The following is an 18,720-nucleotide window of genomic DNA, read 5'->3' as shown; positions in this document are numbered from 1 at the left end:
GCCGGTCCAGCCCATGGAGGATCTCCGCAGAAGTGATCTGGCCCATGCCCGGTAAGCCTTGCCGACCCCTGATTTATGGTAGTTCAACAGCCTGCAATGCAGGAATCACCAACAGTGATGCATCTAGCCATGAAGATGTAGTTCAGCCTGTTCTGGTTTATATTATCAATATAAATCCTTCCATTTTGATGAGGAACTCTTGCACATTACCCACATTAGCATACCTATTACAGGGAAACACTACTTCTTCTTCTTCCCCTTCCTCTCTCTCTTGAAATTTGATGACAACTTTTTCAAGGAACCAACCACTGCCTGTGATTCAATGACAAAAACATCCTATGCTTAGATTGCTTGTGTGTGTGAGAGAGAGAGGGTGGTGGTGGTGGTGGTTAATTCAATCACATTAAACTCAGATAATCAGGACAAAGGGATTAATACAGTTCACATGTGCAAATCCAATAATTAATACTCTCAAACACCTTATTTTCCCTCAAAAATAGTAAACCTTTAAAAGGACCCCTGACCATTAGGTCCAATCGTGACCGACTCTGGTCTAAGGAAATATATTTCTTTAGATTGTTTTAACAGAATATTTGATGAGCTAAACACTTCATCTTTTTTACAGTTTGCATTGCATATGGTGAAAGATGAAATGCTTAGCCTTTGGGTAGGGTGTGGGGGCAGGGCCGTCTCGAGCAGGTTGGGCGCCCTGGCGCTGAGGCGCAGAGATCGCTCCGGCGCCCCCGCCCTCGCAGCGCGCAGCATGGCTTTGCCGTGCAGCGCCCCCCCTGCCGGCCTGGTGCCCTGCGCCACTGGGACTGCACCTAGAGCCAGGCCTGTTGGGGGGGGGGGAGTTATGTATTGTACAACAGAAACTCAAGGAGAGCTAGGTCAACATATTTCATTACTATTCAAACACATTTTAGAACCTTCCCAAATTATTGTTTTATAATAAATTATCCGCTGATATTTATTTGATTCGGATGTGTCTACAGTAAGAGATACATTCATTGCAGGGGTATTAACTTTTTCCAGCAACCAAACCACATTTTTTATTTAATCTGGTTACATGACTGTGACATCCAAACTCATAAACAACATAGCTCCTCCACAATACCCACACAATTTTATCATATTTAAACAAGTTATATTTTGGTATTTTAAAAACTAAGAGGCTGAGCATTTCCCTTATTTGATGCTCTAATTTGGCAATCTTGGTGTTTTAGGATGAAGCCTCCACTGAAGACAATGACAATTTCTTCTGGGCAGACACATCTAGGATTGCACTGCAATTACTTTATTGGTGAAATATTTGAACAAAAATGTTCACTAAACTGAGTGAATTGTGGGTAAATTCCACTCTTTGAAAAAGCAATATATATTTTTATTACTTCATCAGTGTGGACCTTTTCTTTTTAAAAAGGGATATAATGCATCAAATGTTTGTTCCATACAGAAAAAATAGGTCTGATTCACATTTTATGTCGTGGATTTGTACGTCTACTGCATACAGTACTGCATACTATTTGTAACATTTGTAATGTTTAGCAAAGCAATGTATTTTCATAAGCATGTAGTATATATGTACCAAGAGTAATAGCCAATCATAGTTTCTTGGCGCATGTCTACCACATGTCCCCATGTTTGGAGAGAAGGGGTATCACCTTCAAACATTACTGTGTTTATTGGGAAACACGTGAAAGACAAGAAGCGCACATGTTTTTCCATAAATTATGATTAAGCCATTAGACCAAACAACAACTATAATATGGGAGGAGTCAACATTAATGCAACGGGAGAAGGCTCACGATTGCTTGAAGTTCTTCTATAAAATTTGATTATCTTTATAAAATATATGTTATTATATAAGATGAATAAACTATATGCTCTATATCAGCGTTTCTCAACTGCTGTTCCGCGGCACACTAGTGTGCTGCGACGTGCCGCGGCGAGAAGGGCGATTTGCTGCCTTGTCACGTGCCTAGTCACATGCCGCGACGAGAAGGCGGCCGCCTTTAGGGGGCGCTGACCCGCCATAAAGGAAGCCGGCCGGGGGACTTCCGGGTTGCCGCGGACTGCTCCAGACGCTCCCTGACGAAGCTCTGGGGAGCGCTACTCTTTGCGGGGTGAAAACGGGCTGTTTTGAGGCTTCAAACCCCCGTGTGAGGAACAGGGGGGACTCCCTGCCTAAAGAGGGGTGGCAGGGCGTTGGAGGGGTTCCCGCAATGGACTGCGAGGTCCAGAAGGGGATCACAGACGCCGGCTGCAGCTCTCTCCCTCCCGCACTGAGAAAGCCTGGCTGCTGAAGCGCACAAGCGGCAAAACCTCCGAAATAAGAAAGAACCGCGACCTGCATAAAAGGTTGGTGCAACTCTACCCTACTGCAACTCTTCAGAATTAAAGAGACTATGTGTATCTGTAGAAGTGCAAAGAGATTTAAAAAAAGAGATACTTGAAAGGCATTCAGAAAGATACTTTTAAGAGGCGCTTAAAAGAAACATTCCAAACAGACTGAGAGAGGGCAGAAGGGAGCCTTGCTTGCCTTGGAAAGAGATTGCAAACAGCGGAGGAGTTTTAAGAAATAAAAATAAAGAGGGGGTCAACTCTGATGTATTTAGATAACTGCAATATAGGCACAGAGTTAATTTTTTTAACTTTTTTAATGGTGGTGTGCCTCATAATTTTTTTCATGGAACAAGTGTGCCTTTGCCCAAAAAAGGTTGAAAAACACTGCTCTATATACAGCAAGAAAAAAAAAATCTTGTCTGATCTTAGACCATGGAACTACACAGAAGAAAATGGGTATGCACTTTTAAACAGATTGTGAAACTGATCTGTCAATAGGAAATTAGTTCTACCTGGACCAGTTCCATCATGACTAATGAGAATTTTATTCACAACTCCAAGCGATACAGCCACCATGGAGAACACATCAGTCTGCAGAAACACAAAAATGAGAATCACAAACTTTGTTTGGGGTTTTTTAACGATAAAGCGGAGTATAAATTTTATGAAATTATTTTAAATTAAATATAAATTTTCATTGCCAAACATCACTGCTGTACTTTTACCGGGGCAGGCAAAATGTCAAGGGGAAGAAAGGCTAGCCAGAAGCAAGTGAGCTTACAGTAGCTGATTGAAATAGCAATCACTGCAATGTTAAGGGCACCAGTCTGTGATTTATGTGCTCCAGTTCAGCAGAGTCTAGAGCAGCTCCAGTCCAGATTTTATAAAAAAGCTCAAGAGCTCTAGTGACCAGGGCCCTAGGGCAGTTGGAGGGAGATTTCTGGTAGGTTTTTTAACATGCCTAATGTGTGTTCCAGTAAGTTCTAGATAAAATGGTTTGGTTACCATCCTTCATGTAAAGAATACTGAGCATTTAAGTAATTCTGTTTTAACCATGAAAAAGAAATACTTAGTCACATTGTATATCTACATTTGAAACATATGGAATGGATGATCACTACATAATAAATCTCCCCCATAGTTAACTGAAACATAATGCTCAAGTACAATTACATATCTGAAGAAGTGTGCATGCACATGAAAGCTCATACCAATGACAAACTTAGTTGGTCTCTAAGATGCTACTGGAAGGAATTTTTTTATTTTGTTTCAACTACGGCAGACCAACATGGCTACCTACCTGTAACTACAATTACATAAGTTTAAGTAACCTCAATGCAGACTGCCTTGCCAGAGTGGTGCATGCCCTGGTTATCTCCCGCTTAGACTACTGCAATGTGCTCTATGTGGGGCTACCTTTGAAGATGACTTGGAAAATACAACTAATCCAGAATGTGACAGCTAGACTGGTGACTGGGAGTAGCTGCCGGGATATGTTGTAAACTACCTAGCTGGGGAAACCCTGCCTGATGGGCAGGGTATAATAATAATAATAATAATAATAATAATAATAATAATAATAATAATAATAATTACTGTGGTTATTTGACAGTTCCAACAGCATCTTTTTCTTTACCTGACCACGCTGAAATGAAACTTTATTAGTCCTTGATTTATGAAGTTTTCGTTTTCCAGAATCTCCTCTGGTTCCAAAGATGGTAATGTACACATTAGAATTTGTTTCTGCACCAGGGATTGTTCCAGTGTATACACTGACTTTGTAGAATACCACTGAAAGAGGAAAAAAAGCATTACTACTATATGATATTCAACTAAGTTTTACTCAGGGCAGACCCACTTAAATTAATTAACATCATCAAGTTAGGTTGATTGATTTCAATAGGTCTACTCTTAGAAACTCAACTATTATCATGGCATTTCTATTATGTCCTTAATCTGTCAAAAGACTGCTCCATACTGCTCTGTACCGACTTGAAGCTTGTGGCACAAGCACTAGGGCAACAGACTGATTTAATCCACTTTAACTGTGCAAACTTAAATTTCCAACATGTATTTGAATCTCTCCTGCAAAATATTGACAGTCTGGAGGTGACTCACTCTCTGTCTCTGTGTCTTTCTTATACACCCACACTTTTTAAAACTTGCTTTCATTTCCTGCTCAGGACAGAGACTTGGAGAAGTTGGCAAGGGATACAGAAATTAGTAATATAACTGTCCTTACTGTGCTAAACTCTTAGACTGAAAGGCTATGCAGGCTTACATGGACTAAGCCCCAGTGAAAGCGTTTCTTAATTTTGGGTAGATTTCACGATCAGTCTTTAAAAGCTATTATATTTATTGTATTTAATATATTTCTATACCACCTTCCAAGAATAAAATCCTTATCAAGGCAGTTCATGTGAAATACAACAATGAAATTCCATAGATCAAAATTTTAAAACAGCTCAATAAAACAATCCCATATTAATAAAATTAGCAGTCCAAAATAAAATGCAGCAAAATACAGCCACCAGCAACAGGATACATAATGCCACCCTGGGCTCCTTTGGGAGGAAGAATGGGATACAAATAAAGAATCAGATCTGTGAACCAAGGTAAAATGGCAGGTTTTACATGCCCATTTGAAAATACAGTAAGCCCACAATTTACATACATTTAACGTGCTCATTGATTTTTACACACTTGGGAGAAAATGACTTTGGCAACCCCTTCCACCACAGAAACAATGTTTTTTTGACCATATGTGATTTTGGCTTTAGGTATGATCCCTGGTTCACATAACCCCGGCATAAGTTGAGGGCTTGCTGTAACTAGGCATGCGGCCTGCCTAATATTACACAGCATAATGTTCCACAATTGTGGGGCTACAATTACTAAGTACCTGAATACAACAAGCAATTCATTTAAGGTGTAAGCAATTTTGCTTGGAAGTAACAGGACTGGACTTTTCCAGCTGGCTACTACACAATAAGGCTTAACTTAATAACTCCAGCCATGGTTTGACAGCCATTAAAAATGAATTTTTTGGATGCATAGAAAATTCCAAATCTTTTACTCACAGTTCTGTACACACTGACAGGATTCAATAAACAACAGCTGCCATGGTGAAGTTAGTGAAAAAAAATCATGATTCATTAATAAACAAGTGCTTGCTATGAAATATTGTACTGAAAAGCTTGGGGAAGAGGGAAAGTATCTCCCTCCCTCAGACCACCCCTCACTCATGCATAGACACACTTCAGAGGGTGAACTCTATATGTGACATTCAAGTGATACCAAAAGCAAACCAGCTTCCCCAAAAAATCTACGGTGCCTTCATTGGCTTGAGAACTGCAAGTGGAGCTTGCGTGTGGTAACATTTTTACCCAGAAGTCAGCTTCTGTTAACACTGATCACAGTGTATTTGATATCCCTTTGATATTAACACTAAAGCCTGTCTGAGCCTGTGCATGCTTAAGGATAGGAATGCTGGAGGCAGCACAGATTGCAAAATGAGAGAATGAAACTGATTGCTAGCTAAAAGGACGGGCCACTTTTAGCTGGGATTTCTGCAGTGATCCCTCCATTCTCACCCAAGGTAAAACAGAGGTCACATGCAGGTCTTCGAAAAGAGGTTTATTTTTATTTTTTTGCACCAGCCACTTGAAAAACTTGAGCATGAGCTGGTGAGATGTACTGCGGACATTGCACCAAGCACCACTGCAAACAGATGGCCATGTGTGTGGTCCCTTTCAGCCTCAACACTTACTGATATTGATCACCTGTCAACAAATCAGATGCCACACACACTCTAGGCTGAGCACCGAATACCAATTTTCCACACATACTTGAAAACTTCAGGAACCTGGTTGCCTGACTTAAAACACACACATCTACACAGTAACATGACAATGCCTGAGCATATCAGACAGGTACGGCTTACCACATTACAAACTGGGTGTATTAACTTTCCCTGGCATGTTAACTGGGTGTATTAACATGCCCTCTAACCAATGAAGTTTCTAAGCTGCAGCAGCAGAAGTAGTGCCATGCTGGTGCAGCCGAAATACGTATCTCTGGCCAGAGGAGCAGAAAGCTGCTAACTAGTTGTGCTTCCATTCTCAATAAAATACTACTCACTTCTAAAGTTGTCACTGAGCCAGAATTTTACTAAGTAAAACAGAAATTCATTCCCTTGTTTGTTACTAGGACAGGCAAACAAACAAGCCTTGGTGTGCATTCTGTATTATTTAACTTTGTAAAAGCAGTAGTATTCAGAAAGATGGAGCCATTCAGGAAAATCAGGAAAATCACTCTGCATGTGCTCTTGAAAGTCTTATCGTTATAGGAAAAGGACACTCCGCATACTCATTTTGACATTGGGCCCTTAAAAAGAATTTTTGTTCTCTTCATGGGAAACATATTTGTTCAAGGCCACTTGGTCTGAGATGCCAGGTTTTGTTTTATTGTTTTAATGAAGAAATGCTTTCTTACTATAAGAAGTGGGTCAGATCATGCTCGGTTCCCAGCTGCATGGAAGAGTCTACGGAAATACAGTTCTATATACATCCCCACTTCCTCTGAGCTTGCAGAATTTTTTCCCCCAAATAATTTTTATTCATTTTCCAATATTCACAAAAATAAAGTCACAAAAAACCAACATAAAACAAAAATAAAGCAAAAATAAAACATAAAAAAACATTTTTAACTTAACATTGTTGACTTCCTCAATTCCCCCCACACTGGGTCTATTTTAAAATCTCAATTAAGCAATTTTCATTTTGTATCTTAAATCATTCTAACACATTTTATCATTATCTCTCAACTATTCTAATGAGCGTGCAGATTTTTTGGGGGAAGGAGGGACACAGACATTTTCTGAACACATTTTGCTGGTGTGAATAGACCTGAGGTCTTAAGAGTGCAGTTTCACTCAACCTTCCTGAAATAAGGTGCTTCCTTTGTTGGTTATTTAGTCTTAGCATCAAATCTTATGAGCCCTGAATCAGTGTAGCTGCTCATAGGATTGAGACATGTCTTTTTCTCCCCCCTGACTTCCTCTGTAAGCTGTTTGGAACACGCCAATTCTCCCCAAACCACTATTTATCACGCAGGAGAAACAATATTGTTATGGTTTAAAATGCTTATTTTCTTTTCTTGTACTGCAGCAGTAACCAATAGCAATATATAATATATTGCAATCATCATTCAGGGCCTGATTCCTGGCTCTTCAGCTTGAGGTCATTGTACCTTGAATTCACTGACATTACATTAGCATTAAACTGCAGGGAAACAGGGTATTGCTATATTCTCAGTTAAATGGGAAATAATATAGGCAAATACCATTCACACGATAAAACACAAATCCGGAGAAATGACACCATATTTAGACACTCATCTGGAAGCATACAAGATCATGAAAAAGAAATGAAGGGCAAAAATTAAGTCAATTAATGTAAATATCACTATGGTGCTTCCTGGAGTGAAAAGGGGTGTTTTTTTATTTATTTTTTTAAAGAAAATATGAGATTCAAATATGAGATCCATTTCTTAAAGGTGAGTGTTAATCAAGCTCTTATATCACACAGAAACAAAATCACCACATCACTAAGCAAAAGAGCAAAGGAAGAACCGAAATCTGTTAAGTGAAGCAATGGGAAATCCAAGAACAAAAGTTTTGTTTTAATACGTTGCCAATGATTGCCCTCTTCGTCCTTCCAATCAGCTATTTCTTGACTATTTGAAAAGGCAAACAGAACTAGGCAAATGTTATTCTTTTCCCACTTCCTTTCCCTCGCCCTTGCCATTTTGCAATATTTTGAAGTATATCTGAAAAATTCAGGGCCCTCTAAAAGCAAACTCATGAAAACATTATCTTGAAAGTCTCTGCCATGCAGACTGACAGTCTTTGAACTTAAATCCATCTGCTGGGACAAACTCTGTATACTTTTATTGGACATATAGCAATAACAGGTTTACTCTGAGCATTTGAACAATAGTTTCCTTCAAATGCTTTGCAGGCTTATAAAAGCAAACATCATAATTGCTGGTGAGTCAATCCAATGCCTTATTGTAGTTTCAATGGTTGCAGAAGATGAGGTGCTCTAGGGAAAATGTCACGGTTGGGAACACAAGAACAGGTCTTTTAAAATCTGTTGAGCTCAGTCTAGAAAAAATAAGAGTAACCTTAATTGTGTCCCCTCAACCAATGGTCTAAAAATGGACAGAAATTGGCTTCTGCAGTATCATGGAACCTTCAGGAAGAATCAAACTATTAAGAAGCAGTTGACTAGGAAAGGGCGAAGGTTAGGCATTTCTGAGTCAGTGAGATTAGAAGACGGGAATGCTAACTTTTAAATAAAGATCTAAATTCACTGCCAGATCTTGAACTGCAGGTCTCTAGTTATTAATGTTTCTATTTGCAGTTTGTTAAACATTTGTCACAATGACCACATTTGGATAATCATGTCTTGAATAAGAACACTCCAGAATTTCCTCTCAAAACAGGTGCATGAAACCCCACCTGCTATATATTTCAAATGTCTTTTAAAAGCTCATTTATATTGATGCTGATGCTTATTTTGATACTTAGGAGGGTTCACAGGAGCCACTCCCAGGGGCTGAAGTTCTATTCTGCTCCCCCATTAAAATATTTGAGGGAGCTGGAGGCCCCAAAGTTGATGGCATTGTCACTGAAATGGTGTGTGTGTGCCACATCATGTGATTGATTATGTGGGGTGGGGCTTACCTGCCTCCCCAATATTTTATTCAATTGGCAGCCCTGGAAAGTTACTCTGTTTTCTTACTGACCGCTAAATTTTCATCATTTAAAATAATGCATTGTATTTATTATTGTTTCCTTAAAAAAAAAAATCTTTTTTATGCTGTTTGGAATAGTCATGTACTGCTTAGATATTTTTCTTTTCAAAATGTGAAACAATGTATAAATTATCTAAATAATTTTTTTAAAGCAGCCATTTGTGCCCTTTAAAAGCAGCATATAGTCTTAGTCCCCACTTTTTATAGTAGGATCAAACAAACCAGGAATTCTTCTGCAAACCATAGATTCCCATATTGTCTAATATAGGAAACCATGGTTGATGAGCTTTGGAAGAAGCCAGCATATTAAATAGTGGTGTGAAGATGGTTTAATGCCCTGGCTTGATCCAAAGAATAACAAAACAAGAACCTATAATTAGTGGAAGACATCTGAATTTGTTTGTGCCCACCAGAGAGGGAGAAGCAAAGGGGTTGCATGTGCAGTCAAAAGGATTCTTACATCAGATTATAACACTGATATATGATTGTTCAAACTCTCCTAGTAAGAACTACATTACAATGTTCAAACCAAGTTCAAGGTTAATGCTGCAGTTATTCAAGTCTACCTCTCTATGGGTTATGATTTAAGGATTACAAATCAGTTGTCAAACAGAGTAAAAAAAAACACCAACCATATAAAACTACTAGGAAAGGATTTCTGGAAAGATGTAAAAGGCAAAAACAAAAACAAAAATGAACCTGGATATGAAAATGAGACATAAAGGTCCAGACAGACACAAAGCATGACAGGGAGATGAAAAATTCAATGGCATGGAATTTATAGACAAAATAATATAAGCCTTGAACTATGAAGAATACAAAACTAACATAGTTGGGGGAAACATACCATTCTGGTTACAGGTAGGTAGCCGTGTTGGTCTGAGTCAAAACAAAATAAAAAAAATTCCTTCAGTAGCACCTTAAAGACCAACTAAGTTTTTATTTTGGTATGAGCTTTCGTGTATCTGATGAAGTGTGCATGCACATGAAAGATCATACCAAAATAAAAACTTAGTTGGTTTTTAAGGTGCTACTGAAGGATTTTTTTTTTTTATATACCATTCTGGGTCAGAGATTCTGCAGAAATGGTATTTCAGTGTCAGCATTTTGCATTGGCTGGCATAATGAAAAAAGACAATCAAAAAGAGAGAACTTATCAATGCAAGATACAGAGAAATATGAAGGTGTGTCAAACATTATGTTTAAAAAAAGAGCTACCATTATCTAGAGATAGCCAGACAGAGAAATTACACAGCAAGGACAGAAAAATTAAAACTATCTTCAAGCTTTATGGTTCCATTGTGGCAGAATATAAAAAGAAGCAAGATCTTACAGCAATAAATAATGAAGTCTAGTAGCAACTTGAAGCCTGCTAACACCTCAGTTGAATTTATGAAATATAATTTCTTCTACTACTTCATATTTTGTACAAAATAAGTTTTTTAATAATTAAGTGAATGGGTTGCTGGAAAAATATCCAGATTGATATGAAATTTATATTGGATTGTAAATATGTATATTATGTAATACATCATTTGTTTTCTGTAATATAACAACCTATAAAGGCTGCACATTTGGTAATTCCAAGCAATTATCCCTTTAAAATAGGAATGCAGATGGCAAAAGTTTCCTTCTCAGAGATAGAGGGGGGAAAGCAAAAGTTCTTAGTTGGGCTGTCTATTGATATTCAATTGAAATGAAGCAAAAATCAATAGGTAATTTGAAGTCATAAACTTATGAATTTAGGACTTGTCTAACAGCAATATAATGTTTCCATTTGCATTTATTTGTCAAATATATTTCAATAAGTATAATGTGCCAGAGAAGGAAAATATAAATATACCATTATAACACCATTATTAATAAAGCTGAACAAATGTTCTACTTTTGGGGGGAAATGCATCCAATGAAAAATACTGGCCACACTGAAAACTCATTTACTCTAAAACCTTATTATGTTGGCTGGATCCAAAGATGCCCTTCTGCATATAGAAGCTGTCTTCTGCTCATGAAGGGTACCAAAAATGTTCATCTGGAGGTGCAAGAGCTTGCACAAGCTCTTGTTTCAGCTGAATCAAGAGAATGGCTACAGAATGCACCTACTACAGTATCTCTGTGTGAATTCTTGTGAAGTACCTATTTTGCTTTTATTTAATCATTCATTCATTGCAGTGTTTGCAGTACACCCTACATTTCAAGGCAAAAAGCCTTCACAAAACAACTTACAAAAAATGGTATGGTAGAAATACAGTTATAAAAATAATAAACTTCAGCATAGCTACACTGGATTTCTCATGGTGTCTGTCTCCACTACTCTAGATGTGAGGACTTGAACTCAACTCCCTTTTGAGCAGCAGAGGGCTATCACCTACTCCTTGGGGGCAGCACTTGTCTGCCTTTTAGAATGGACTGATCCCATGTTCAGCTGATGTTCACATGGAATGCTTTCCCACTTTGGCCTCACAAAGGTCTCATTCACCTTCCTTTGAGTGATCTTAGGTGGATTCTGCTGTACTTATCCTGCTTTACAAATAGTTCCTGTGCTTCATCTTCTCATTCATTCTTATTGTGGTATCCTTATACTATGAATGACCTAGTCCATTATGTTAAGTTGGTATGCAGAAGATTGACCTTGGTGTCTTTCATTTCCCTTCTAGGTTTCTAGGATGCTATAAATAATTCAGTACATCAGGAAGCCCAACATAAACTTACTGTATTTTGAATCTCTGAATACCCTCAGATATTTTACGTCAGCTTGAATAACATTTGCCTAACTGATAGCACATGTATTCCCACCAGGAGGCGCTACCCTTTTCTTCTATATTTATTACATTTATATCTGGCCTTACTTCCAAGGAGTGCAAGGTGGTATAAATAGTCACACACACACACACACACACACACACACACACACACACACTCATCCTCATAACAACTCTGTGACATTGATAGTGAATGGGCCAAGGTCATCTATTGAGATTCATGGCTGAGTAGGAATTCAAGCACAGATCTCCCCACTCCTAGCCTTATAGTCTAACTCAGCGTTTCTCAACCGGTGTTCCGCGGCACACTAGTGTGCAGCGAGACGCTGGCTGGTGTGCCACGACGTGCGGCGACAAGAAGGGCGATTTTGCAGCTGCAAACTCCACCTCCCTGGGCGTCCTATTTCTTCGCCCCTTCTAGTTTCCACAGACCAATCAGCTTTCATTATTTCCATTTTCCCCATGCCTCACGTGACAGGATCATCCCAGAATCCTTTAGCCAAGATGGCAGCCCCCAGCAGCTAATAGTGCCGCACGTGTGTCTCTTTTTTGGAAAATCGAGCGGACTTCAAGTAGCTACTTTTAAAATATTCAATCTCCATCATTCAAAATGTAGTTTGTTGCTAATTCACAGAGGCATGAAGACCAAATCGTCTTCTCACAAGTCCGAGAACACGCACAGGGTAAGATACGGGACGGCGGGGTCGGGTGGGGTGGATCAGAAACCCGGATCTTTTAAGAACTCGGCAGCGCTGACCTGCCGGAAAGCAATATTTGGTTAGTGTTTCTTACAGTCATAATTATAATATAGGGCGGCACAGAGTTAATTTTTTTAACTTTTTTAATGGTGGTGTGCCTCGTGATTTTTTCACAGAACAAGTGTGCCGTGGCCCAAAAAAGGTTGAGAAACACTGGTCTAACTATTGCACCACACAGGTTCTTTTATTGTCAATTAAACTATATTTAATAATAGTGAAAAGCTAACCCATCCAGATCCCACAGCTGAAATTGAAGCTCATAACTCTTTGAATAAACCTCTGTTTCTCTCTCTCTAAACAGCAAGAAGCTGCTAAAACAAATAACTGAGCTGAAGGACACTTTGGTCATAGCTCCAGGAACGGTGCCTGAAAGAGAAGGGAAAAGGGTAACAACTTATGTTCTAACAGTTTCTGCTGTTTATTTTGGTTTCATTTCTTTGCAATGATGAATCCTAAATGGAGCTCAGTCCTTTACACATGTAGCTTAATATATGTAATTATATACTCACATGGTAGAAGTGCTTTGTTAGGCCTCCCTATTGCTATTTCTCTCCATGTTTCTCCATCACCTTGGCTTTCAGATAGCCAGCAGTTGACAGGTAAACAAATTTCTTGGTCCAATGGCGAGTTCATTCTAATCTCATCAATGTACCAGCTAGGATCTGGTCCACTATTGTCATGGCCAATCCGGATTTTATACAGCTCTCCAACATCTTTTAGATTAATCTGCAAAATAATAAAATAGCGAAAGCTATTATTATAGTTCATTGGCCCGTTATAATTCATTTGCCCATTATGAGGAAGGGGGGAAAGAGCTGGGTGGGACGGGGAGTTGGGTGTGGTGGATTGTCAATGTTTCTGTTTTTCTTGATATGTGTAGGGGTTCAGCGTCAGCGTCATTTGTGCAGGTTCTCTGTTGTTTGTTCGTGCTTCTCTGTTGGTGAGAGAGGTCGGGAACACTGCACTACCTTTGTAACCCAAGAAAATCCTTAATAAAAATAATTATTAAATTAAATTAAATAATTCATTTGCCCATCACAAAACTCCCCTAATTAGTACATATTACCAAAGAGGTAATATGTGGGATGCGGGTGGTGCTGTGGGTTAAACCTCAGAGCCTAGGGCTTGCCGATCAGAAGGCCAGTGGTTCGAATCCCTGCGACGGGGTGAGCTCCCATTGTTTGGTCCAAGCTCTTGCCCACCTAGCAGTTTGAAAGCACGCAGTGGAAGTAGATAAATAGGTACTGGTCCGGCGGGAAAGTAAACAGCATTTCTGTGCACTGCTCTGGTTCACCAGAAGCGGCTTAGTCATGCTGGCCACATGACCTGGAAGCTGTACGCTGGCTCCCTCAGCCAGTAAAGCGAGATGAGCGCCGCAACCCCAGAGTCGTCCGCAACTGGACCTAATGGCCAGGGTCCCTTTACCCTTTACCAAAGAGGTATACCAATTATCCCCCCCGCCAAAGTGCAGTAAGTCATCCATAAGTGATATATGAAATAAAAGCTATTTTTGACAGCCTGCACCAGTACCTTCCTGCTTGCACTTTAAAATCTGCTTAGGAGGCTCTCCGAGGCTGGATCTTCTAGACACATCAAAAAAGCATTTCAGAAAAACACATTGTAAACTTTGTATAAGAAATCGCATTAGCAAAAATGGAACTCCACAGCGCCATCTGGTGTCACAGTGTTATCATGCATATACAATGCATATACTGTATAGTGGTACCTTAGGTTACAAACACCTCGGGTTACAAACACTTCGGGTTACAGACTCCGCTAACCCTGAATTAGTACCTCAGGTTAACAACTTTGCCTCATGATGAGAACAGAAATCACGTGTCGGCGGTTCGGTGGCAGCAGGAGGTCCCAATAGCTAAAGGTACAGTGGTACCTCTGGTTATGAACTTAATTTGATCCAGAGGTCCATTCTTAAGCTGAAACCGTTCTTATCTTGAGGTGCGCTTTCACTAATGGGGGTCTCCTGCTGTGCGCGTGCCTCCGACATGCGATTTCTGTTCGCATCCTGGGGCAAAGTTCGCTACCAGGAGCAGCTACTTCTGGGTTAGCGGAGCTCATAACCTGAAGCATTTGTAACCATAAGCGTTCATAACCAGAGGTAGCACTGTAAAATGCTTTTTCTTTACCAATCTAGCTGAGTTCCAAGTGTACCCACACCACAAACTAGCAAGGATGACAGCCATGTGATAGAAATCCAACTCTATGGTAGCCCCACAGCTATGGATTTCCTTTCTGTTGAACCTGTGTATAATGCCTACATTACAGGCAGGGCCAACCAACAATGGCAGGTACCATGGGTACATATGTACTGGATCTCAAGCCAGCAGGGTGACTGGACTCTTATCTTTCTTTCACTTTTATTTAAAATAAGTCTATCAGACTTCTATAGAGAAAGTTAGGGACACGGGTGGCATTGTGGGTTAAACCACAGAGCTTAGGGCTTGCCGATCAGAAGGTCGGCAGTTCGAATCCCCGCGACGGGGTGAGCTCCCATTGCTTGGTCCCAGCTCCTGCCAACCTAGCAGTTCGAAAGCACGTCAAAGTGCAAGTAGATAAATACGTACTGCTATATATATATAGGGAAGGTAAACGACGTTTCCGTGTGCTGCTCTGGTTCGCCAGAAGTGGCTTTGTCATGCTGGCCACATGACCTGGAAGCTGTACGCTGGCTCCCTCGCCCAATAACGCGAGATGAGCGCTGCAACCCCAGAGTCAGTCACGACTGGACCTAATGGTCAGGGGTCCCTTTACGTTTACAATAGAGAAAGTTAGAAAGCAAAACATGGAGGCAACGTTCTAAGGCAGATATCATGTAACTGCTGTTGCTAAGGCTGGTTAATCACTTTGGGTGGGATTCACCTAAGGAGCTGCTGAATTAGAACCTCCACTTGTGCAATGGAGCAACTCCCACTCTCCTCCTGCCGTGCATCCCCAAAATTGGCTCTGAGGGTGTTAGGATGACCCCCAGGACCATGGTGGGAAACAGGAAGGAATCATCCATCTTACAAATGGAAATGTATGCATTAATCATTGTTGCTAAGCAATCAGAAGGAAATAAAACTGGCCGTCCCCACCTGGAACTCTGAAGGGGGACCTGCCAGAGGGGAAGAAAAATCGGGAGAAACTTGTGGCTGTTTCTACTAGTCTGACACTGAATGGGGAAGGATAGTTTGCCAGTGTAGTGCCTTCCTCTTCCCAGTGTGCATATTTTATGAATGTTGTAGGAACCTGTATAATTTGGGCCCACAGCCATGCTGGAGGAGTTTAACAAGCGGGTAGGTACAAGTATTCTGCACCCACTTTGTCAGCAACTTTAGAAAAAGAAAAGAAAAAAAGATATCCTATTTGGCCCACCAAGTGGACAAATTTCAAAATGAAAAACAGCACTAATTTTCACAGCACCCTTAAAATTCTTTACCAAAAAAAGAAGGTGGGGGCATTTTATTCATGGGAGTTACTAGTGAATTGCATTTTAACTAAAAAATACAAGCATTGTGTCATGCAGAATACATAAAATAGATACAAACTCCACTTTGGCCTGGACTGTGAAAGGAGTGTGCTAAGTAATTGTAACCTTCATAAGCCTGCTTAAACATATCCATGACAACAAATGATAGAAAATGAAAATGCAATGAACACACCACAGGAAAAATAAATATGATATTCTTGCTACACAGTTAGATGGGAGAATTCTTAACCCCAGTAAAATTATGAAGGCTGAAGCCATGGTCTGGGTGACAGTAGAACCATACTTTGATAATCCAGGGTAAAAGAGGGCAATGGAGGTGCTGCCCAAAAAATCACGGAGAAAGAACCAGAACTAATCTACTCCTACCTAGTGCCTCCAGGCAATCATTGAAACATTAACTCTCTACAGAATATACCATGGCAGATTACACAAGATGCGCCTGCAGGCAAGGAATAGTCTGTAAAATAGACAAACTGACATAAATGCCTTCGGTTTTGAATGGTGCACTGCAGCCTTTTAAGAGAGTCAGTGCAGGCTCAGTTCTTCTATTCAGAGCACTAAAGCCTACTTCATCAAGTCAGTACCCCCCTTTTCCCTCCTCTTTCAGCTATAGCATGTGATGTTAAAACTGGGGATAGCTGGGGATTCTGACCTGTGTTTTGCCATAATATGGCCATAGGCAGCATTTGGGCAGTAGTCCTAAATGTATGTACTTGACTGCCTAGCTCTCCCAAGCATTCCTCCTGTTGAAAGTACAAACACAGTAGTCATGCTCAGCATGAACTTTAGCGAAGGGCAAACACTCCTTAGCTTTCTTTTTGTTACCAGGGGAAACACTGCACATACAGCTGAAATTACTACATTGAATTACTGCTGACAGTTGCTTGTTATCATATGAAATCTACTACCCTTTTGTACACCAGACAAACTGTATTTCTGAAATAAGAGGATATGCTTATATTTGCTCAGAGTACTTAACACAAATATGATCCTCAGTAGACAGTCACTGTGCACTTAAAACACTTTGATGCCCCTTTAAACATTCATGGCTTCCTCCCAAGAATTCTGGGACCTGTAGTTTGCAGCACCACTCTGTCTGGCTATGGAACCATCAAGATCTATGGAGCCTTGCCTTACACTGCCTTCCCAGCAGTGCATATGCCTCTTTTGTATGCAATAGAGGTGAGAAATATATCCATCTGGTAGTGCTAGAGAGGGGTGAGTATTCCAATGCTCTGTCTCTCTGCATGCACATCCATCCATCTCCAACTCCTTGAAATCTTCCATCAACGGTGTCTCCCCAAAAAAAATTCATATCACTTGGGAAGACAGGCTAACTAATATCTGTGTACTGGAAGAAGCAAAGATCACCAATGCTGAAGCAATGATTCTTCAACACTAACTTCGCTGGACTGGTCATGTTGTTCAGATGCCTGATTATCATCTTCCAAAGCAACTACTCTATTCCAAACTTTAAAATGGAAAGCGTAATGCTGGTGGTCAACAAAAGAGGTTTATAGACCCTTTTAGGGGGAATCTTTAAAAAATACAATATAAACACCAACAATTGGGAAACACTGGCCTGCGAGTGCTCCAATTGGAGAATAGTCCGTACCAAAGGTGTCATGGACTTTAAAGAAACTCAAACTCAGGATGAAAGGGAGAAACGAGCTTAGAGGAAGGCATGTTTTGCAAACCCTCACCATCATCAACTCCTGCCTGGAAACCTATATCCCCACTGTGGAAGGACATGTGGATCCAGAAATGGTCTCCACAGTCACCTATGGACATACTGTCAAGACCATGTTCATGGAAGACAATCTTACTCAGCTTACTCAAACAATTGCCAAATGATTGCCAAACAAAGAAAGAAGCCATCCAAAGTATACACAATATGTTGAACATGGAGCTGATTTCCTGGTTTTATTTGGAATATAATATTTCATTGATCCAACTTCATCATATCTATGGACTCCAAGTCTGAATATCACTTTGGTTTCAGATTACATTCAGGAGGAGCTCACATTTGAAAGATGTGTGAAAGATCTCCTCGCTCTCCTAGATATTGGAAAATATTATTTACACTTAAGGCTACTTCTTCTGCCAATATAAACAATATTTCAGTCTATCAGTACAGAAGAACTTGCATGTTGTTGTTGTTATTGTTGTTCTTTAAAAAAACAGCTAAGGAAACATCTAAACCTCTAAGCATTTATATTTCCCAGTCTCTTCTGAATCCTTTCCCAAGGATAGCCAACATGGCAACCTCCAGGTGTTGCTGGACTACAACTTCCATTATCCCTGACCTTTGGCCATGCTGACTAGAGTTGATGGGGTCTAGAGTCCAGCAACACCTGGAGTACCACACTGGCTATTTTGAAAATCTATGCAAGGTCCCAGAATTATTTTACAGTAGGCATCCTTATCACCTGCTATTTCAGTTCCAAAACTATCTTAAGCACAGATTGCCAACTGCGCTGATATGTGCCAAGCTATGTGATGTGTTCTGAAGGGACAGACAGCTTAAACCTATGCAGCCACTGCTTAT

The 18,720-nt window shown here is 40.1% G+C and overlaps 1 protein-coding gene across 4 annotated transcripts in view; it reads right to left on the bottom strand.

Moving 5' to 3' along the window:
* The window catches only part of RP1 (RP1 axonemal microtubule associated), a 192,610-nt gene that overhangs the window by 83,372 nt on the left and 90,518 nt on the right, over positions 1 to 18,720 (bottom strand). For all 4 annotated transcript variants that reach the window (XM_035125531.3, XM_060277835.2, XM_035125532.3 and 1 more), the window contains 4 exons: positions 13,195 to 13,411; positions 3,983 to 4,137; positions 2,859 to 2,937; positions 225 to 312 (listed from right to left, as the gene is read on the bottom strand). In XM_035125531.3, coding sequence (XP_034981422.3) covers positions 225 to 312; positions 2,859 to 2,937; positions 3,983 to 4,137; positions 13,195 to 13,411 — 539 coding nt within the window. The remainder of the gene's footprint in view (positions 1 to 224; positions 313 to 2,858; positions 2,938 to 3,982; positions 4,138 to 13,194; positions 13,412 to 18,720) is intronic.

This window comes from Zootoca vivipara, chromosome 8, assembly GCF_965207765.1.
Source record: "Zootoca vivipara chromosome 8, rZooViv2.hap1.1, whole genome shotgun sequence".
Lineage (NCBI taxonomy): Eukaryota > Metazoa > Chordata > Lepidosauria > Squamata > Lacertidae > Zootoca > Zootoca vivipara.
The sequence above is the reverse complement of the archived record's forward strand: the minus strand, read 5'-3'. Positions and strand labels throughout refer to the sequence as shown.